This window comes from Rhinoderma darwinii, chromosome 5 (genome assembly GCF_050947455.1).
Source record: "Rhinoderma darwinii isolate aRhiDar2 chromosome 5, aRhiDar2.hap1, whole genome shotgun sequence".
NCBI lineage: Eukaryota > Metazoa > Chordata > Amphibia > Anura > Rhinodermatidae > Rhinoderma > Rhinoderma darwinii.
In genome coordinates this window covers 210147051-210170857 of record NC_134691.1, presented here as the reverse complement: position 1 = coordinate 210170857, position 23807 = coordinate 210147051, and the positions used below count along the sequence as shown (strand labels likewise).

The 23807-nt window shown below is 43.2% G+C and overlaps 1 protein-coding gene across 1 annotated transcript; it reads right to left on the bottom strand.

The window, feature by feature from the left end:
• Window positions 1–8270: 8270 nt before the first annotated feature.
• CFAP90 (cilia and flagella associated protein 90) lies at window positions 8271–23506 on the bottom strand. Its single transcript, XM_075828526.1, has 3 exons — window positions 23309–23506; window positions 10242–10358; window positions 8271–8466 (listed from the first exon to the last, which is right to left on the bottom strand). The coding sequence occupies exons 1-3, from the start codon at window positions 23447–23449 to the stop codon at window positions 8287–8289; spliced, it is 438 nt and encodes a 145-aa protein (XP_075684641.1). The 5' UTR covers window positions 23450–23506; the 3' UTR covers window positions 8271–8286.
• Window positions 23507–23807: the final 301 nt, after the last annotated feature.

Here is a 23807-nt window from a genome sequence, read left to right as displayed (position 1 = left end):
TCATTCACGGCTTTCCGCTGTTCATACAGACGGTCCAACATGTGCAGGGTGGAATTCCAGCGTGTTGGAACGTCGCAAATCAGGCTGTGTTCTGGGAGATTGTTTTGATGCTGCAAGTCCAGGAGGGCGTGCCTAAATGCATACGAACGTCTAAAGTGAACGCAAACCCTCCTGGACATGGCCAGCACACCCTTCAAACCAACATATAACTTTAAGAAGCGTGTTATGACCAGATTGATCACATGTGCCATGCAAGGAGCGTGTGTCAGGTGACCTAGACGCACTGCAGCCACAACGTTCTTCCCGTTATCAGAGACAACATTGCCCAGTGTGAGTTTCAGAGGAGACAGCCAGCGTGCCATTTCCTCCTTGATGCACAGCAGCAGCTCCTGCCCTGTGTGGCTTTTCTCTCCCAGGCTCAGCAGGTGTAAGACAGCGTTGTGGCGCTTCACCTTGCACCTATGAAAAGAGGAGGGAGGAGGAGTGGAAGATACGCTGTGTCCTGTCGGGGACGGGAAGACCTCCATTGAGGAGGGCAAGGAGGAGGAGGAGGAGTAGGATGAGGAGGATGGTAGGCGCCTGGTGTCCGGAGTTGAACCAGAAAGATACAAGCGTGGAGGTGGTAATGCCTGGCATTGCTGCGGTCGTGCATCGGACTGCAAAATATTGACCCAGTGGGCCGTGAAAGACATGTACTGTCCCTGCCCATAGTTGCTGCTCCACGTGTCGACGGTGGCATGTACCCTGCTGCACACGGATAATTGCAAAGACTGGCCCACCTTTTCCTCCACGTGCTTGTGCAAGGCAGGGACAGCTGTTTTGGAGAAGTAATGTCGGCTAGGTATTCGCCACCTAGGCTGAGCGCACGCCATCAATTGCTTGAAGCCGGCGGAGTCGACCAGGTGGTACGGCAGCGACTGCACCACCAACAACTTAGCCAGGTATGAATTAAGCCGCACGACAAGTGGATGACTGGGTATATATTGTTGCTTATTGGACGATTCTGTAATGGATAACTGATGGGACGTAGGAGGAGCCCTAGATGACAGTGATGATGACAACGACATGGTGGATAAGGCCTGGCTACTACTTAGATGACAGGGACTCGGAGCAGCAGCAGCAGCGGCAGAGGGGTCTTCATTAGATGTACATGATGGTGGGGCATGTCGATTGTCCCACATGGCCTTGTGATGCCGCTCCATGTGTTTACGTAGAGCAGTAGTTCCTACATTGCTGCCCTGCCCACGCCTTACTTTCTCCTTGCAGATACGCCACTGTGCCATGTTTTCGTCCTCCGGGAAGGTACAGAAAAATTGCCACACGGCAGAGTACCGTAAAGAGGTAGTACCACGTCCACCACGTCCACCACCACCACCACCACCCGAGCTTGCCCCTTGTCTGGCAGGCTTTTTTCGGGAGCCTACACCAGTAGCATCAGTGTCGCCGTCACCGGCTCCTGAGCTGACCCTACCGCTGCAACGTTTTGCAGATTGATTTCTACCCCTACCTCGGCTTGGCTGTTTATCACTGCCAGTGCTGCCACTACTACCCTCCTCCTCTGACACCGTCATCACCTCGTCACCTGGTTCCCACGTCCTGTCTAAAACAACATCATCATAGCCCTCCTCATCATCCCCGCCACTTCTGTCACTGTGTTGTGAATGTGATGTGACAGCATGGCGGGCTCCATGCCCCCCCTCATTACTGCGTCTGCCACCACGGCTACCACCAACACCCCCAGTACCACAGCTATGCGTCTCGGACACCGCTTCCACCTCCACCACCGCCGCAACACACTCCATTGGCTGACTCGCGGAAAACAAATCATCATCACTATCTTGTTCAGTATCTTCCTTCGCACCCGAGGAGATGTCTCTTAGGACTCTCAGGAAAGATGGCTTCCCGCTAGGAAGGGGGAATGAAGACATAGATGATGGAATGGAAATGCGAGAAATACCCATATTACTACTGTCACTGTGCCAAGGAACTGTAGAGGATCTGGAATCCAACGAAACCTGTCTTGAAGCCAGATCGTCAGAGTCTTCCTGCTGAGATGACCGCGAGCCAGCCAACCAGTCCACAATGGCCGTATTGTCTAAAGTAACCCGCCCACCGGAGGAGATGGACAAGTCTGGCTTGCGGATACTGCTACTACTACCAGCAGGCACATGGCTGCTGCTACTAGTGGAACTGGGCACATGTCTTGTGCCACAAATGCTGGTACTGGGTCTGGCACCAACAGATCCAACATTTGGACTGGAAGAGGAGACGGCATGGGTGTTTTTTCCTCTACCCCGTCCTTTCACAAACTTTTTTTTACCAGACATTTCACTGCTGGAGTGCAGCAAGTTGAATCAAAACCCCGGGGATGAGCCCCTTCTAAAAGCGTATTCACACACTGGCTTGGCAAATGGCAATGAATGAGAATTTACTATCAGCCACGCCGCGGAGCACTCAGGGAATGCTGGGCGTTGTAGTACTACAAAGGCTGCCTGTATTGCAAGTTGGATTGTTATGTTAACGGGGATGAGCCCCTTCTAAAAGCGTATTCACACACTGGCTTGGCAAATGGCAATGAATGAGAATTTCTATCAGCCACGCCGCGGTGCACTCAGGGAATGCTGGGTGTTGTAGTACTACAAAGGCTGCCTGTATTGCAAGTTGGATTGTTATGTTAACGGGGATGAGCCCCTTCTAAAAGCTTATTCACACACTGGCTTGGCAAATGGCAATGAATGCGAATTTCTATCAGCCACTGCACTGACTCAGGGAATGCTGGGCGTTGTGGTACTATAAAGGCTGCCTCAGCTGCCTGTATTGCAAGTTGGATGCAACGGGGATGAGCCCCTTCTAAAAGCGTATTCACACACTGGCTTGGCAAATGGCAATGGATGAGAATTTCTATCAGCAGAGCAGCGGTGCACTCAGGGAATGCTGGGCGTTGTAGTACTACAAAGGCTGCCTGTATTGCAAGTTGGATTGTTATGTTAACGGGGATGAGCCCCTTCTAAAAGCTTATTCACACACTGGCTTGGCAAATGGCAATGAATGAGAATTTCTATCAGCCACTGCACTGACTCAGGGAATGCTGGGCGTTGTAGTACTACAAAGGCTGCCTCAGCTGCCTGTATTGCAAGTTGGATGCAACGGGGATGAGCCCCTTCTAAAAGCGTATTCACACACTGGCTTGGCAAATGGCAATGAATGAGAATTTCTATCAGCCACGCCGCGGTGCACTCATGGAATGCTGGGCGTTGTAGTACTACAAAGGCTGCCTGTATTGCAAGTTGGATTGTTATGTTAACGGGGATGAGCCCCTTCTAAAAGCGTATTCACACACTGGCTTGGCAAATGGCAATCAATGAGAATTTCTATCAGCCACGCCGCGGTGCACTCAGGGAATGCTGGGCGTTGTAGTACTACAAAGGCTGCCTGTATTGCAAGTTGGATTGTTATGTTAACAGTCGGGGATGAGCCCCTTCTAAAAGCTTATTCACACACTGGCTTGGCAAATGGCAATGAATGAGAATTTCTATCAGCCACTGTGCACTCAGGGAATGCTGGGCGTTGTAGTACTACAAAGGCTGCCTGTATTGCAAGTTGGATTGTTATGTTAACCCATGCAACTGGGATGAGCCCCTTCTAAAAGCTTATTCACACACTGACTTGGCAAAAGGAGAATTTGTATTGCAATGTGGATGTTGAGAGTAGACTCCCGCTGTAGTGGATGAGCCCCTTCAATTGCTGGATTCCCGGCTTTTAGATTCCTAAAGCTTTCCCTAACTGCACAGAGATGCTATCCCTACAGCTCCTGTCTGTAAAATGGCCGCTGAGCTCCGTGCATAGACTTTTATTGCAGGCTTGAGCCCGCCCCTATGCTGCCTCCCGATTGGCTGGGAGAGCCGTTTGCAAGGCATTATGGGGTAGCCTGATGTCAGGTGATATTGTGAAATCCTCCATTTTACATCTAACATGTGGCAGGCGCCAAAATGTAGCCGGGTTCGGTCAAAACGGGTTCGGCCGAACCCGGTGAAGTTCGGATTCGCTGCAAACCGAACTTTTCACAATGTTCGGACCGAAACCGGGTTCGGTTGTCCCGGTTCGCTCATCTCTAGTTATGAGTTTAACAAAAAAAAGAGGAAATTTATACACATTGAAGTGTGGTTAGTGCATGTTTTTAGGCGGCTGTTTATTAGGACTGCGGTTTCGTATGCCATTCTTAATAGAAAGAAAAGTTGGAGTAGAATGCAACACATTTTTTAAAAGGTGAAAGCCTCTTAATAAATGTGTCCCATCTTTTGGCTGGGCCTTGAACCACAATGGTGGTGCAACTACGGTGGCCATGTGCCATCCATTCCACCCATTTTGGCCATAAAATAAACAATGTACATACTTATTACTTCTCTTCTCCCCTCATCACTCCAACGAGGCTCATACAAGGTAATGATGCGTTAGGACCTTATACGCGATGCAGAACTTCGTCAGTACATTTTATGTGCCTTGTCATGCTCATGACCTGGAGGGGAGAAGAGAGGAGGGGATTTTTTTTAATTTATTTATTTATTTTTTATTTAACTGTTCAATGGGGTACAGGGGGTAGTCTAAGCAAGAGGGGTTAAGGTATGAGGCCCAGCACGGGCATTTACCTTGCTATGCCCCATATAGTGAAATCCTCGCAAGCTAGGATCTGGTGTAGAGATTTCCACTATAATTTATGCCAGTTTTCTAGCATAAATGATGATAAATTTGTCAGGCCCCTGGAGCCCTGTCAGTTTTTCGTAGCCACGTTCGCTTTCCACAAAGAGGCAAGGACAGTGAATAATGGCCCAAATTATGGGCCCTTTGAAATACTTTTCTACACCAGAAAATTGGTGTAGAAAAATTGATAAATTGCCCTCCTTAAGATGTATTGCTACATCATTTCGGGTTCATGCACACGACCAGGTGTTTTGCTGTCTGCATTTTTTTTTGCGGATAGCACAATGACCCATTCAATTCTATGAGGCCATGCACACATCAGTGTTTTTTTGCGGACCCGTTGTTCCATTTCGCAAAATAGCATGTCCTATCCCTGTCTGTTTTTGTGAACCCGTGTCGCCCTTCAAGTCTATGGGCCCGCAAAAATAACAGACAGCACTTGGTAGCCATCGTCTGCTGTCCACATTTTGCGGATACTTCGCTAGGAAACGCCTGGGAAATCTGATCATGTGACCTTCCTATCCTATCATGGACTACTAAATACGGATAATACATGGAAACAGCACGGCAGGAATATATGGACAAATGGAACGGTTGCGGAGGCATTACGGCCCCAAATACGGACAAAAGGATCCATAGTTTGTGGCCTGATCAACGACAACGGCCGTGTGCATGAGCCCTTCAGTCAAGACATGCCCCACTATGGAGGATACTAAAAAGGATGAAGCTGAGGGAAGGAAAGTATTCACGGTTTCCTTAATTAGGAGAGAAAACTGTGTTCTCCTCAGAGTATGTTCACACGCTTAACAAAAAATATCTGAAAATACGGAGCTGTTTTCAAGGGAAAACTGCCTCTGATTTTCAGCCGTTTTTTTTAAGCAACTAGTGGTTTTTACAGCCGTTTTTGGAGCTGTTTTTTTATTGAGTCAATGAAAAACGGCTCCAAAAATTGCTCAAGAAGTGACCTGCACTTCTTTTTGAGGCGTTTCCGTGGGAACGGAATGGGCAAATGTTTGGAGGCGTTCAGCCCCCACATTTTTAGCCATTTTGCGGTATGTTCCGTGTGAACATACATTAAGGATGTATTTTTATCGTAGTTAAAAAGCATGTCCCATGAACCACACAATTTTCATATAATTCCAGTAATATGGCATGTTTTTGCTGCATTGCGCGACAAGAACTACAATTTGACCATAACGTGTGAACCAGGAGTTGGAATATGCTCGCTGCAGCCAGTTCTGGTCCATTTTTGTAATCTAACATGTCACTTAATGTGGGAATAACTTTTTAGTGTAATCATCAAAGTGATTCTGTTTTTACATGACACATGAAACTATAGATTCCATTTGCATTACGATTGATTTCAACGGTAATGCTTCCATAGCAGTTGGCTTGTGTTTGTTTCTGCTCCGTAAAGTTTCCGTTTTTTTTTCACTGAAACAATAGCGTAGTCGACTACGCTATTGTTTCTGTGAAAAAATGAAACTTTACAGAATGGAAACAAATAGAAATCAATTGCAACTATGGCATTACCATTGGAATCAATGGTAATGTAAACGGAAGCTATAGTTTCCATTCGGCTTTCCGTTCATCGGTTCCTCCGATGGAAAGGTTTAAGAGAACAGAATGAACGGAAACCAAACGCTGATGTGAACAGGCCATTGTGGTAGATTTTGATTGATACATTCTGTGTTTATTCGTAAAAAAAAAAAACACTAAACTCCTCAAAGTATTCAAAATACCATTTAGTAAGTGTGTTAACCCTTTAGGTGTTTTACAGGAATCAAAGCAAAATGAAGGTAAAATGTAAACATAATTTTTTTTTATGCAGATATAAAATTGTAATCATTTTTTTCTGGAACACACCAGCTGTTAGCAGAGAAACACAGCTCAATATTTATTGCCCAGATTGTGCAGTTTGTAAAAATATTCCATATGTGACCCTAGTGTGCTACATGACTCAAAGACAGGCCTCAGAAATAAAGAAACACCTAATGGTTTTTGGAGCCTCCTTTTTATTAAAAAGTTTTTCAGGTACCATTTCAGGATTGCAGAGAACTTAAAGTACCAAACCAAAGAAACATCCACAAAAATAACTAATTTTGGAAACAACATCTTCAAGGCATTCATTAGGGCTGTAGCAAGCATTTTGACCCCACAAGCATTTTATAGAATATATTAGAATTGTAATTATAAAATATGTTTTCTTTCCAATATTATGTAGTTTTAGGGGTAATAGGAGAAATAAAAACCCCTACTATTTGTTATGAAATTTCTTCGGGTTACGGCAGGGCTCAGAAAGGAAGAAGCGCCATTTGGCTTCTGAAGCGTAGATTTTGCTGGATTGGTATTTAGGCCCATGTTGCATTTGCAGAGCCCCTGATGTACCAGTGCAATGGAAACCCCCGAGAAGCGATCCCATTTTAGAAATTACAGCCCTTAACCCTTGCGGAACCCATCCTATGTTGGCCTTCAGGACACGGGATTTATTTTCTTTTTCGTGTCGTCGCTTTCCGAGAGCTATTACTTTTTTTCGTGACGTAAGCTTTAAGAGGGCTTGTTTTTTGTAGGATAAGTTGTATTTTTCAATAGCAATGTTTTGGGGTATATATAACCCATTAATTAACTTTTTGAACTCTTTCTTGGGGGAATAGAAAAAAAACAGCATATCAACCATTTATTTATAATTTTGGACAGTTCACCGTGTGGGACCAATAACATGTATTCTATGGGTCGATATGATTATGGCAATAACGACAATGTATCAAATTTTTTTCATGTTTTACCACTTTGAGTGCATGGGGAGGTGAATATGATCTTTTTTTTTTCTTTTAAGTGGAAATAGCGAGGTTTTCATTTCTACTTGCCATTTTTGCTGCTGATGCGCAGCTAGTTCGTAGCATAAACTGCAACATTTGGCACTTGTTGCGGATTTTCACTTCCTCATTGAACTTAATGGGGAAAATTTGCAACAAATACGCAACCATTCCGCTACATAAATTCTGCGGGTTTGTTTTTCTACAGCGTGTGGATGAGATTCATTAGAATCTAATCCAGTTTGCTGCTATTGTAATATGCTTATGAATCCAGATGGAAAATCCCCAGCAATTCCGCTACGTGTGATGGTAGCCTTATATGTCTTTTTATTTAGGTAGTAACCAGATGAACAGTAGGTTAATTTTGGTTTATGAAGCTTGAAAAGCGCACCATATTTGGAGATTTCTAACTGATCAATAAAAGTAAAGATACGACTTTCGTTTGACCTATACAGTCTATGTCCCTGTCTTTTTGGGCTCCAATCCTGCTATAAAAAATTGCTATTTGCTACTAGTCCCTCACAGTAACTAGAATTTTAAAAATAACTGCTTAGTCACCTAAATATCTGCTAAATTAAAATACCGGAAGTGAATTTTAAGTCCTGGTAAGTCCCCCTCATAATAGAAGATAATCATTTACAAAAACGATATTCTTATTGTGGAAATAAGACAACTTAAAAAAGGACTTGAAACCAATAATGATAAATTAATATTTAAAAATATTTATTTAAGATTAAGTAATCTTAAATTTGCAGTTTTAATCAGGATAACCTCACGACGGAACCACACTGCCATAGCCTTCTTCCAGTGATTTACTAATCCCATTCTTGCGATAAAAGTCTAAATGTACCAGCCCAATCCTAACATGTTCTCTGTTTACATTGTCCACATGGCGCTGAAGGTGTCTTCCATATTCTGAAGAGCTTAGAACTGGCACAGGACGAGCAGCTTCCTATACAAATAACAATAGAATATTAAACCAGTCTCCTTTTCACATAAATAGTTTGATTCAATATTGTTTACTTTTTTCTCTCTTCATTACAAAACAACTATAAGAGCATTCACAAGTACCAGTGAACATGGGAGTACTAAAGGTTAAAAAAAAACATACCAGCAGAATTTACTAAAATGCCCTCCTCTTCCTTGATTCTGTTCTATTTTTTTTTTTTTAAATAGCCTGTTATATATTTCCCTGGAAGCATACCCTTGTATTTTGTATACCACTCCTCCTCCACTGTCCAGGGCTTAGAGCATGTGAAAAGGAATTTGACTTGTGACTTGGTTTCTCAGAAACCTTAACCCACTACTCTACATGAAATGGAGGCCAAGCAAAACCACATCATGTGTCCAATCATGGAGCATTTTTTTCTGGAGGTTAAGGAACCATTGCAGACTAAAATTTAGTTGTAATGTAAGTCCCCATGCACACGCACGTGAGAATTGTGGGCCCATTCATTTCTATGGGCCCATGCACACGACCATGGTTTCCATGGTCCGTGCATGGCCCAGGAGCCTGGACCGCAGAAAGAACGGACATGTCTTATTATGGCCGTGTTCTGCGGTCCAGGCTCATAGAAAACAATGGACGCGGCATGTGCACGGCCCGCGATTTTCGGGCGGCTCGTGGGTGACAGCTTATTCCCCTTTCCCCTGAGCCAAGCATGCATGTTTGTGGTGGAATTGGGTGACAGCTATATGGCAAGCTTTAGACTAAGTCAAGACTTTTTACCTCCTGAGGTATCCCTACAGCTACCTCATCACTACTGTTAAAGTGACAACTCTTTATCAGGTTTTATGGAACACAAAGGTTCCACAGAACCATGGTTGAGAAACACTAGACAATGTGAACAATCAGTTTTGGAAAAGGCGATGCTATTTTCAAGGTATTATTGGTATACTGGGAGAAGGTGGTGGCAAAATTGTATAATCTGTCAAGGCAAGCAGAAAGACTAGAATCTTTTTCATTGCAACCATTACTCATAGAGACATGTCATAAGTTTTGATTGGTGAGGGTCCGAGCACTGAGACCCCCACCGATTGCTAAAACAAAGTGGCAGAAGTGCTCGGGTAAGCGATGAGCCGCTTCGTTGCTTCGGAAAGCCAAGCAATTGGTGTATGGGCTCAATAGAGACTCATAGTCTATGAGTCTGCACACCGCTCGCTTGGCTTTCCGAGAAAAGCCAATCAGAAACTAAGCGGCTCAGTGCTCACCCAAGCGCTTCTGCCGCTTAGTTTTAGCGATCGGTGGGGGTCTCAGTACTCAGACCCCCACCGATCAAAACGTCTGACATGTCACTATGACATGTTAGAAGTTTATCAAAAGTGTAGTTACCCTTTAAGTGTAATTAGGGCATTTAATTAAAAAAGCTCTGTTATGGTAAGAAATTTTTTTTTAAAGAAAAATCATTTTGTAAGTCTTCAATAGAAACTTACTCTTTGTTAAATCTTCATTTTGAGCTTTGATCTGCATTTTGACAGGGGCATAGAAACAGCGGTTCAGAAGTAGCAGTCGCTCCCGGGCCCAAAAGCCCCTCAGCCGCATAAGAAGACACTAGTATTATAAATTATATATGGTAGGTGCTGGAGCCCTGTTATAGATTTGTATTGGGGCACAGTAGCTTTAGGTTACACCTCTGCATTTTGATATGTATTCACTTAATTCCCTGTGGCTAAAAAACTAATGTCCTAAATAGATAATTTTTTTCTTCTTACAATGCTACTTATTACCTCAGTATAAAGATCCAGACCGTTGTGGTTTGCATACTTTCTGTCATCTCTATGAAGTTTTTCATTATAGTTTGGTGACCTCTTATATATGGAGTCATATGCAGAAATATATTCTTCCTTTTAATAGGAAAAAAGGTTCAATTATTAATGACATGATAAATAACAAAGTGAAAGATGGATTAATGCTTGAATTGCCATATTAAAAATTACTATTCAATACCTGACAGGTCTAAGCATCAAACATGATATCAATGTGCATAACCAGCTGAAAAGATAATCTTTTTTTCTGAAATATGAGGGATCCAAAGCAATGAAGATACCTGTATGAATCGTTCAACTGAAAAATTACCCATTTTTGTGTACATTAGATGCATAATTTAGAACTCTTCTTTTACTGAATTAAATATGCAACTCTTTCAAAGGCACTGTTTGACCTAGATTTTTAGTACTGCTAGATTCCCCCTGGTGATACATAGTAAAGCTAAGAATTAAGCCTATTTTGCCAAAAATATCTCACCCAAATTGTTCACATTATTCACAGATGACAGGTTAATTGATTCACAATGCAATTTTAATTTTTTTGTAACAAATCACTCAGGGCTCATTCAGATGAGCGTGTTCCTCGTGTGTTGTGCGTTAAAATAACTCACAGCACATGGACCTATTAATTTCAATGGAGCTATTCACCTAGTCGCCCATTGAAGTCTATGGGTGCGTGAAAACCACGGACAGCACACGGATGATATTCGTGTGCTGTCCGTGTTTCATGTATCAGTTACTAAAGAAATACAGAGAAATAAAAATTAAAAAAAAGAAGTACTTGCATGAATGTGAAAAACACATGCTACATGCAAAGCATACCGATGCCAATACGCAACGCACACTGATGGCACACGGACATGAAATGTAGAAAAAACGCTGCGTTTTTTATGCACGCAAATCGGACACGCTCGTCTGAAAGTAGCCTCATGATATGTAAATCTGTTTAGTAGAACTTTAGTATCATTACTTTTAGCATAGTTACATAATGGGTTAAAAAAATAAATCATGTTTAATCTTTTTTTTATATATATATATATATATATATATATATATATATATATATATATATATATATATATATATATATATATATAAAACCCAGCGGATCCAGAGGAAGGAGAAAAAATACCCTTGTATGGCATAGAGCGATTTACGGTTGTGGATGTGCGGTCCATGTCTAGTTTCTCACAATATTGAAATTCTATAGTCTATCCTCCTCAGTTCTTTTGTTTTACTTGGCACCAGCAGTCCACGCATTTGAAAAAATACCCAGCTGATTTTAATTAAGGAATGACCTCATAAGGGTATGTTCACACGGCTTATTTACGGACTTAATTCGGGCGTTTTACGCGTGGAATTACGCCCAAAAATACGGCTTGAAAGCGTTGACAAACATCTGCCCATTGAAAGCAATGGGTTTGACGTTGGTCTGTTCCCACGAGGCGTATATTTACGCGTCGCTGTCAAAAGACGGCGTGTAAATAGACGCTCGCGTCAAAGAAGTGCCTTGTCACTTCTTCAGACGTAAATGGAGCCGTTTTCCATTGACTCCATGGAAAAACGGCTCCATTTACGTCCGTAATGGACGCAGCGAAATAGCGCCTCAACATGCCATGACGGCTGAAATTAATTTCAGCCGTTACGGACGCTGCCGTGTGAACATACCCTTAGTGTTCCTGCTCTTGCTTGTGGCTCTCAGTTGGCCACTTGGGGGCGCATGGTAAGGTGAGCTCATTCCATCTGTTCACATGTTGTGGTGCTGTGGGGTGGTGTCTGTTGATGTGGTGCTGCACTTGTGGGGGGACGTGGCCCAGAGCCAAGGAGGCTTGGCACTGTCTGATGGCATGGGTGCTCTTGAACCACTGTGTTGCTCCCTCTGCAGGAGTGGTGCTGCGGTAACAGGGGCCGCCATGCGGTGCTGCAGCCGATAGAGCAGGGACCCACTTTAAAGAGCTCGCCGTGAAGTGGCAAGTGGGCTTATACAGGTTGATCAAAATGTTTACAAAGAACCTCATGTTCATGTTTCTAAATAATGCCTAGCGGCTCAGATCAACGTATATATTGTGGATGTGCGGCTCATGTCTAGTTTCTCACAATGTTCAAATCCCTGTTGACCAAGTGGGAATTGAATAAAGTATGGAAATATGACGAGTAATGCTATTCGAATGCTTTAATAACATTGAAAAGGTCAAAACAGCGGTTTAGATGAAGTCTAATATCATCTGGGAATGGTTGATAGAGAAGGAACTGAACTTGGAATTGAAGACAAGTAATACATATGTGAAGGGTCCTGGGAGTGTGAATTAAATCTCAGTCTAGGAGTGAAGCTTCAAGACCAGTGTCTATTTCTTGGATGCGGATGGCTCCCTTGTCTCTTTGCTGACCTAAATTATAGAGACAATAAGTAGGCAGATAGGGAGAATGGGTAGATCACTGTTTCTAGGTGGCTGTCCTTAACCCTACAACAAATACCGTTTGCAGGTTATAGATTCCTTCAAACTATGCTTGTTCATCGGGTACCGTTTGCAGGTTATAGATTCCTGCAAACTGTGCTTGTTCATCGGGGAGGCAGCCACCTAGCACCAGGTAATGGATAGAGTAACACACACCTGGTGGTAGCTCTCAGGAACTCAAGGCATTGTGTTTTGGAAGGACGCCAATAGAACTTGATGAAGATTTTGCTAGAGGACCATTTAGCTGCTCGGAGAATGTATGTAAGGGGAATCTCTTTGGCTACAGCCCTGGAGAAAGCTGCAGCTCTGATAGAGTGAGATTTGAATAAATTGCTACCCATTCCTGCGGTTTTCATCGCAAATAAAATCCAGCCTCTAATTTTATTAGCAGATGATTTTCGTAACGGAGGTCTGGAAGTGATGAAGAGATTCAGAATCTTAGCTCTGTAAGGAGGAGAAAGGGTAGGATACTCTTGAAGTGTATTAACTAAACATAAGGAAGGTTCCTCTATATCCCTGACTAGGTCTATTTTTACTGTCATCTCATTGAAATGAGAAGTTTTTGTTCTGCCTTTTAAGAACTACATGGAAACTTCCTAGTGTGACAGATAGCCAAGGTTCTGTAATATGGTAAAGAGTAAGTTCTGCTGTACTTGCTGCAATGGCTAGAGAAAGAAGGAATGCTAGCTTTATGTCTTTGTTCCTAAGGTGACAGTCCACTTCAGTCATGGTGCTAAGAAACTGTAATAGGGGATCAATTTCCCATGTGCATGAGTATTTAGAAACAATTGGTCTTACAGAAGAAGTGCCCTTAATTAACCTAAGGTATAACTTATGCTCGGTAAGATTTGGTATTAGCAAGCCAAACCGGCCAGGAACTTCTGAGTTAGGAACTCCAGGGCCGTATCGAGCTGGGAGAGAGGGGATTAACTTTAGATATCATATTAGAGTACAAGTTCTTAAGTTCAGCAATAATACGTTTATTTCTATTGCTAGTTCTAGGGTTTTAAGAGTGGTTGATTACTTGGTTAACATTGTTTGAGAAGATCGGGAAGGAGAAGAGCCTATCAGAGCCGCTATCCACAATGATCGTGGAAGTTGAACCAGGAGATTTTCGGTTCCCTGCAAACAGTCTGTAGTTCAGCCAAAGGGAACCTTGTTCCCGTGGATTAAGTTGTGATGCACTGGGTACCATGGTCTGGAAGGCCAAACTGGGTAGACTAGTGAAATATATAGCATTTCCAAAGCCCCTTTGGGACCAACAAAAGGGGGAAATACCCACGCCTGATAATTTAGTAGTTTATGGAAAACATTATAAAGAAATATAAAAACCATAAAACCATCATGGGACAAACATTGGAATGTAAACTGTTTCAGACGCCTCTTTATTGATTTACATATTATCTTCCTTACCCCTCCTATCCCTTTCCCCCCTTTTATTTTCTGTACCCATTATTGTAAAATGTTAATAAAAGATTTTGAAAAAAAACAAAAAAAACATCATAAGATCAGAGATATAGTACCCTCTGTGTAATGAAAATCTATATACCATACTGTAATGTAAAGCCATTCATGTTTTGGTGTCTCTTTGTGCATACGGCACATGCGATTAAATAATTGGACTTCCTTTTACAGTCCACATAACTTGTATTTCCTACGACTCCTGTAATATTCTGGATAAGGGCTCTACCTCCAGGTGTTCTACTATTTTTACTCTATTTTGAGACAAATTTATTATACTCATTCAGCTGGATGTATTTCCACTGCGCTGTGTGGCACATGTGCAGTGTGATATTTGGTATTGTTGGGGTTTGTGGTTCTAATACAATCTCATAGACTGGGGTTTGACCCAGATTGAATATAGGATCGTATAGTTACATGATCCCTAATATCACCACTCTGACTAAACGTCCGGGTTGCCGACATGAGTAGTACTGCGTATGGATACTGGGATTATGGTTAGTGTGTATAGATTATTTTATGTGAAGTGGTCTTCCCTTCACCACTTAGCCCTCAATGGGGGTAATAATTTAAAATAAGATGATCCATTTATCTATTTATTTCACTGGGCACCCAGTTTTAGTGTGAGGAGTTATCCTTCTAGATGTTTGGATCGATATTACGGGTGTCTCTATAGTTTCATTTGGACACTCTGGGATCTTGCATTTAAAGAGGCTCTGTCACCAGATTTTGCAACCCCTATCTCCTATTGCAGCAGATCGGCGCTGCAATGGAGATAAGAGTAACGTTTTTTTTTTTTTTTTTAAATGAGCATTTTTGGCCAAGTTATGACCATTTTTATATTTATGTAAATGAGGCTTTCTAAAGTACAACTGGGCGTGTTTAAAGTAAAAGTACAACTGGGCGTGTATTGTGTTCGTTACATCGGGGCGTTTTTACTTCTTTTACTAGCTGGGCGTTGTGTATAGAAGTATCATCCACTTCTCTTCACAACGCCCAGCTTCTGGCAGTGCAGACACAGCGTGTTCTCGAGAGATCACGCTGTGACGTCACTCACTTCCTGCCCCAGGTCCTGCATCGTGTCGGACGAGCGAGGACACATCGGCACCAGAGACTACAATTGATTCTGCAGCAGCATCGGCGTTTGCAGGTAAGTAGCAATAATCAGAAATTCTAATGGGACCCACCTTCTACCTCATCCTTCCCCGTTACTCCCGATATTGGGCCATCCTTCCTTCACACCGAGCCTGTCTAACCCTGTTTTTCAGAGATGGGCGTCTTCTGGCCGATATCGGGCTAACCATTTTTTCATAGGAGATTCCTGGCCGACTCTGGAATCTCTCGCTTCCACTCTTGACCCATGTCCTTTGGGATTCTGGAGGGCAAATCAACTCCATCATTTCTTCATCTCCCTTCCACCCCCTGCCTCCCTTTCCCACTCCATCACCCCATTGTAAACTATGTGCTCGGGAACGGGTCCGGCATGCCCTTTCCGCTATCTATGCCATGTTGGGCTCCCCTTTGACGCGGCCTCCACGTCCTTTTGTGGACAAGTGGGAGCGGGATTTGAATTGATCTCTTTCTGACTCCAAATTGAACAGAATTTATGATTTGACACATGGGTCGTCAATTTCTAGTCGTATCCAAAAGGCAGGTTATAAACTTTTATCTCAATGGTACTATGTTCGTCTAGACTTCATGTTATGTTTCCCAATGTCTCATCTCTTTGCTGGCGCTGCGTGACTTCTGACAGGACCCTTCTCCATACCTTCTGGGATTGTTCAGTGTTGTCTCATTTCTGGCAGGAATATTGGAGAATAACCTCCTCTTTCTCTGACCATACCATACATTTTACTCCGGCCTTTTTGCTGCTTCATCTCAGCGACATTCCTTTTCCAATATACAAAAAGTCTATTCTTCGACACTTAGTTAACAGTGCTCGAGCTTGTATACCGGTCTTGTGGAAGAGTAAGGAACCTGCCTCTCTCCGACTCTGGTTTCATAAAATAGAGGAGCTTAAGCGCATGGAAGACCTTACATCTCAGTTGACTAATAGACCTGTCAGCTTCTCCAAGACTTGGTACCATTGGATTGTCTATCAGGACTCTCCAGAATATTGGACCGTCATGGCCGGCTGAACAGTGAATTTCAGACATTTTTGATTTGTATAGTGGTATAGTGGTAACATGACCCCCCTCCTATCCCCCCCTTTTTTTTTTTTGTCCTTTTCCCTCCTCTTTCTCTATTGCCGCCTATAGAATTGTATAAGTTGTTTGATGCAATATCTTGGACCGGAGTGTTCTTGTCCACCCCCATTTTTTTTCTGTACCCCTGATTGCTATGTTCTTTGTTTGGAAAAAGCAAATAAATAAAGAATTTACAAAAACATGGAGCAAAGGAGCCGCCGCATCCGATATTTTAAATTAAATGTGTTTAAGGGTCTGATCAATATTATCGTTTGGGAAAGCTGTCCCAGTAATGAAAAGCAAGGCCTGGTCTATTTCAGATGCTATTAAGGCCTGAATATCGGGAATCCCCACAAAAGTTCTAAGGTAGTCTTCCTTCACTGAGCAAATACCTTTATCTCTGAGGTGTCTGGAATAGCCCACCTTTGAGTGAATAATTTAGACAGAGGTGTTCTGCCAGCGAGACCCACCATCAACATTTGGAGTTCACTCCATTTACCTCTCTCAGAGGATGTAGAGGATGTCAGCGCTGGATCGCCGAGGGATGGGATAGGAGAGTACGGTTTTCCTTTTATTTTAGGGACATTTTGTATAAAATTCTAAGAACCTGGATAAACCCTTCTCCCTTAGTCCTAGCAAAAGCACAATAATGAGGCATTTTTGCCCTGTGTACTAGTTGGACATCTAGCCCATCCCACCTTCTGTTTATTATAAAGAAGTAACCATACTAAGGAGGGAAGCTTGTGCTGCTCTTAGGACTAAGCAAAAACTGATTGTTAGAAATCAGGGCCCTTAGGGAGGGCCCTCTTGTCTGGCGGAACTCAAAATTGACCGCTCGATAGTCGGCTCCTCTGTGAACCCAAAAAATCAGCCTATAATAGTTGATAAATATATAGTGCGAGCTCCAAGCTGCACAGAAAATATTATCCAGCAGGATCAGATGTTATTCAGCCCAAGAGGTGGAAACCGCTCTAGAAGAAAACGTTAAATCATATACACTATATGGACAAAAGTTTTAGGACACACTTGAACATTAAATTCAAGTGTTTCACTCAGTCCCATTGCCACAGATGTATAAAATCAATCACCTAGCTATGCAGTCTGACTTAACAAACATTTGTGAAAGAATGGATAATTCTAAAGAAATCACTGAATTACAGCGGGGTACTGTACAAGCATACGACCGTTGTAAGTCAGTGCGTAAACTTTCTTTCCTCCTAGATATTCCATGATCAACTGTGTGGTATTGTTGCAAAGTGGAAGCAATTAGGAACCGCAGCAACTCAGCCACAAAGTGGCAGACCGTGTAAAGTTACATAGTTGGGTTATCGAGTGCTAAGGTGCATAGTGCATAAAAGTCACCAATGCTCTGCTCACTTATTAACTGCATAGCTTCAAACCTCCTCTGGCATTAACATCGTACAAAAACTGGGCGCCGGGAGCTTTATGGCATGGGATTCCATGGCCGAGCAGCTGTATGCAAGCCTTACATCACCAATCACTATGCCAAGCATCAGAAGGAGTGTTGTAAAGAACGCCGCCACTGGATTCTGGAGGTGTGGATGTCTGATGGACGAGTCTGGGGTTGGCGAATGCCAGGAGATCGTTACCTGTCTCACTGCATTATTGCAACTGTAAAGTTTGGTGGTGGAGGAGTTATAATGCTATTGCTATGGGGTTGTTTTTCTGGGGTAGTCCTCAGCCCCATAGTTCCAGTGAAGAGAAATCTTAATGCTTCAGTATAGTAAGACATTTTGAACAATTGTACGCTTCCAACTTTGTTGGCATAGTTTGGGGAACACCCTTTTCTGTTCTAGCATGACTGTGCGACATTGCACAGAGCAATGTCCATAAAGGCATGGTTGGGTGAACTTAGTATGGAAGAACTTGACTAGCCCACACAGAGCCCTGACCTCAACCCCATCAAACACCTTTGGGATGAATTAGAACGGAGATTGTGAGTCAGACCCTTTCCAGCAACATCAGTGTCTGACCTCACAAATGCTCTTATGGGCAATGGGCAAAAACTTCAACAGACACACTCCAAAATCTTGTAGAGATCCTTCCCAAAAGAGTTGAAGCTGTTTTATCTTCAAAGGGGAACCAACTCCATATTAATGCCTATGGATTTGGAATGGGATGTCTTAAAAGCTCCCGTAGATGTAATGTGTAGGTGTCCCAATACTTTTGCCCATATAGTGTGCATGTATATACGGTACAAACACACACATATATATATATATACATACATATGCATATATGCCCAAAGAGGTTACAGCTTTCCTGCAGTAAGCTGTTAGCATTTTAAGTAGCTTAAAGGGATATTCCAATCTTCAACATTTATGGCATATTCACTGGATCTCCGGGACCCAAACCTATCTCTAGAACAGGGCTCTCCTGACCCCCATCATACCTTCTAACTCTGTTGCTGGGCTCCAGCCAGTGACTTGAAGAGGGAGCGCTCATCTGTTTCCATTAAACCCAGCCACCTTGTCAAGTCAGTGGCCAGAGCTCAGCGGCAGAAGGAGGTCAGGGGGCCCTGTCCTAGAGACAGGTGCGGGTCCTAGAGGTCCTGTGGATATGTTATAAATGTTTTATTGTGGACCCTTGAAGTAAAACAATATGACAATGCGGCCCGCAGACTAAAAAAGGTTGTGCACCCCTGCTTTACAAAGTACATGCTAAAACTGTCTGCAGCCACCACTCGGGGGGAGCTCAGTGCAAATGAGTTTATACAGCTACCTTTGAACTCAAAGAAAAAATCTTTATGCAATGAGCTCCCCCTAGCGGTGGTTTCAGAAAAACTCTATGGCTTTTTCCTTGGATATCAGGAGGAGTTCAGAGTCAGGCCCGTCTTCTAAACATGGGCCCAATAGCAGTGAAGGAGTCTGCCTTCTGTCAGTACCAGCAGCATATGGACGGCCTCCCCTACATGCAGTATGCAACAACTAAGTCTGACCTGGGGTTATTTTCTGACAATTTTCTACACAAATCGAAAAGTGTTGGAAAACTGTCAAAAATGAGGTGCGTTCTACGCAACTCTGGAAACCCCTGTCATTTGGCCTAAGTGCTACATTTTTTCAATGTACTTGCACCAGAAAATGAGCATAAATACATAGATAAATCTAATGTGTCAGTCATGCTAGTTACTAGAAGGTATCATAATACTAGTGTCAACTGGACCTTATAGTGATAAATATTATCAAACCAGGCACCTCGTTCCCATTTATGTTATAATAATTGAAATATTTTTTGTTTTATACTTCCATAAAGCAACAAATTGATATTTCTGTATAAGGCGGAGAGGACAGTAATGCATTTGTCTGTTCAGAGATGACATGCCATGCATGTATGAAGCAATCACTGGCGGCGCTTCATAACTTCCTCAAATGAATGTCAATTTGATGATCTGTGTAACGCATGTTGTTATGAATGCTTTAAAGGGGTTTTCCGGAAGCAAAAAATTACTTTTAATTAAACTAAACAATGGAAAACATTTAACTTTGTAATGTACTTACGTTTGATTAGCTGGATGTATCGTCGTATCCCCTCTTCCGTCACGTGACCGCTTGTCCATGTAAAATTTGCACTTCCTGTGCATACCCGTCCATTCGCGCCTAACTTCCGGTTTGCGGTTTTCACATGTACGGTTACGTCATAAATGACGTAACTGTACCACGTGTTTCCCCATCTGCTTAGAGCATGTGTGGTTGACACATTAGCACGCATGCTCTGTTAAATGATATGGCTGCGTCTTCAGCAGCCGTGTTACATTGCGCATGCGCAAGTTTTAATATGTGGTGTCGGTTTGTACTGTGACGGCCGTGTCTGCCGTTGCTCGCTCTCTCCTTCTCCTCCTCACAGTCCGAAGCGCATGTGAGGAGGAGGAGGGTGTTTTTTTGCTCACTGTAGGAGCGGAATCCCCAAGCCCGGGATTGGGGATTCTGCTCCAGGAGAAGTCACAGACTTCACTGTGTCCATATATGGACACAGTGACTTCTGAAGCGGAAGCACCAGCGAATTGACCGGGGATTCCGCTCCAGGAGAAGTCCCTGCCTTCACTGTCCATATATGGACACAGTGACGTCAGGGACTTCTGAAGCGGAATCACCGGTGAATTGGATGGGGATTCCGCTCCAGGAAAAGTCACTGACTTCACTGTGTCCATATATGGACACAGTGACGTCAGGGACTTCTAAAGCGGAATCCCCGCCGATGTGGCCGGGGATTCCGCTCCAGGAGAAGTACCTCACTTCACTGTTCATATATGGACAGTGAAGTGAGGGATTTCTCCAGAGCCGTCCCCTACAGGAAAGTAGCGGGGGTGGCACTACCTACAAGGGGGGCTGTGTGGCATTGCCTACAGGGGGGCTGTGTGGCACTACCTACAGGCGGGGCTGTGTGGCATTACTTACAGGGGGCTGTGTGGCATTACCTACAGGGGGGGTTGTGTGGCACTACCTACAGGGGGGCTATGGGGCATTACCTACAGGGGGGCTATGTGGCATTACCTACAGGGGGGCTGTGTGGCATTACTTACAGGGGGGCTGTGTGGCATTACTTACAGGGGGCTGTGTGGCACTGCCTACAAGGGGGATGTGTGGCATTGCTTACAGGGGGGCTGTGTGGCATTACCTACACGGGGGCTATGTGGCATTACCTACAGGGGGCTGTGTGGCATTACCTACAGGGGGGCTGTGTGGCATTACCTACAGGAGGGCTGTGTGGCATTACCTACAGGGGGGCTGTGGCAGTATCTATAGAAGGTAGTGTGTGGCAGAAAATTGACAAATGAAATTCATCCGTTTTTAAAACGGACAAGGAAAAAAAACGGGTGCAAAACGGGTTAAAAACGGAAGCATGGCCCGGAACAGAACAGATGCAAAACGGCCGAGAAAACTGACCAAAACCGCCGTTTTTTATAGGCCGACACTCAGACCCTCTCGTGTGAATAGAGTCTAAAGGTAGTTGATGACGCGCCGTGTCTTTACACAGTCGAAAGTGCTGTCTTAGCAAAGACACGGAGCGTCATCAATCACAGAACACGCCCCCTCCTCTGACAATCTCGTCGTCCACACCTTCTCATCCTTCTTCACACTTGTAGTTGAGAGAGAGAGAGAGAGAGAGAGAGAGAGAGAGTGTATATATATAATTTTGTGTGTATGTATATTTGTGTGTATATATATATATATATATATATATAATTTGTATGTGTATATATATATATATATATATATATAAATATATAAATACGTATGTGTGTGTGTATATATATATATATATATATATATATATATATATATATATATATATACACACCCAAATTATATATATATATATATATATATATATATATATACACATATACACACACACAAAATTTTATATCTAAAAATGTATATAAATATTGAGACACACTAAGTCCTCATGCACACGACCGTAGCCATGTGAACGGCCGTGATCCTCGGGTCGGCCGGCCCCGGTGTGTCACTCGCGAGCCGCCCGCAAATTGCGGGCCGTGCACATGGCCGCGTCCATTATTTTCTATGAGCCTAAACCGCAGAACACGGCCGTACTAAGAAATGTCCGTTCTTTCTGCTGTCCAGGGTCCTGGGCCTTGGAAACCACGGTCTTTTGCATGGGCCCATATAAGTGAATGGGGCCGCAATTCTCCCGTGGATTTTCGGGGGAATTGCACCCACAAAAGAACGTTAGTGTGTATGGGGCCTTACATACATTTATAGTAAATTATGTAAAAAAAGAAACGTTTTACCATTGTTTGGAGTAGTGTTTGGTATTTGCTTCACTGTAAGGCCCTGTTCACACAGAGTTATTTGCAGGCAGAAAATTCTGCCTCAAAAAACGCAGTGAAAATCGCGATTGGCACAAAAAAACGTCTGAAAATCAGGAGCTGGTTTCTCTTGAAAACGGCACCGTATTTTGAGACGTTTTTGACTCTGCGTGTGAACATACCCTAACATTTATCAGGCTGTGAAAGGGGCGGGGGAGGGAGATGGGTGCCTGTACTTAGATCAGGGATAGATGGAGGCACAAAGGATAATGATGATTATTACTGTGTAAGGGCTTATTTAGACGAACGTGTAATACGTCCGTGCAACGCGCGTGATTTTCACGCACCTTGCACGGACCTATGTTCGTCTATGGGGCCGTGCAGACTGTCCGTGAGTTTCACGCAGCGTGAGTCCGCTGCGTAAAACTCACGACATGTCCTATATTTGTGCATTGTTCGCGCATCACACACCCATTGAAGTCAATGGGTGCGTGAAAATCACGTGCAGCCCACGTGATTCGCGCAACAGCAGTAAAAAGTATGAATGAAAACAGAAAATTTTGCACCACGTGCTACAAACATAAAAACAGTGTCATAATGATGGCGGCTGCGCGAAAATCACGCAGCCACGCATCATACGGGGCTGACACACGGAGCAGTTATGTACCTTTTGCGCGCGCAAAACGACGCGTTTTTTGCGCAAGCAAAAGGCACACGCTCCTGTGACCATAGAGGGGCGTGGCAGTATGCAAATAGCTGAGGTGCTTTGGAGGAAGGGGGGGGGGATGCAACCGTCTCCTCAGATGCAGAAGGGGATCATGGTTATGGTGGGTTACAAGACAGGAAAGAGACAGTATGGGATGTAAACAAACAGAAAGGGATGTAAACGAACAGAAAAAGCAGCAGTGACGATGGAAATCAAACAGAAACTGGTTAGAAGTTTAATAGGGGGTATTAGGGAAGGCAAATCAAGGCTGTGGGACACTTTTTAGAAAAACCCCTTTAATAGTTACAATTGAAATATAATAACTAAAGACACAGCAGAGTGAAAATACCCATGAACAGTAATGATGTGATTAAGATAACCTCAGACTTTGCTCAGTTTAGACAAACACCACATATTAAATGTATTACCTTACTTTGCTGACTGAAATAGCTCAAATGTTTAGGTATTTTTCTATCCACAGGAACATGGGAAAATGCAGACAGAGAGGAAATATGCGGTTGATGACAGAGAATTACTGTAGATTCAGACTGCAGCTCCTCGTTTTCCATGGTTATGTAACGGACACAAAAGTGTGAAAATTTTCTGTATCCGCTCCTTTGTTTTCTCTGCTGCTACAACTACTGAAGCGTCTCTAGGTTGCTAGGATTCAGGAAAGTAAAAACCTCTGACCTCACAATGTACATGCTCTCTGAAGCTCATAGTGGCTCATTGTGATGTATTTGCTTTGTAAGTTTAACCAGAATCATCAACACAGTTTTATATATTTCTATTGCTTTTATTTAGATAAAAATGTAACATTTTATTTGTGCTCTTGTATTTATACTGTGTAAGATACTATTTTAGATTATTTAAAAAAAACATTTGAATATGAAACAAAACATTTGGCCAGATAGGTGTAGGAGAAAA

Bases quoted from the DNA above. Each gene is read 5' to 3' on its own strand.
- CFAP90 (XM_075828526.1), bottom strand. From the start codon at position 23,449: ATGGAAAACGAGGAGCTGCAGTCTGAATCTACAGTAATTCTCTGTCAT. The intron at 10,359-23,308 runs GTAATACATTTA...TCCTATTAAAAG, and splicing joins ATTTCAGTCAGCAAAGTAAG to GAAGAATATATTTCTGCATA. The intron at 8,467-10,241 runs GTAATAAGTAGC...TTATTTGTATAG, and splicing joins GTCTGGATCTTTATACTGAG to GAAGCTGCTCGTCCTGTGCC.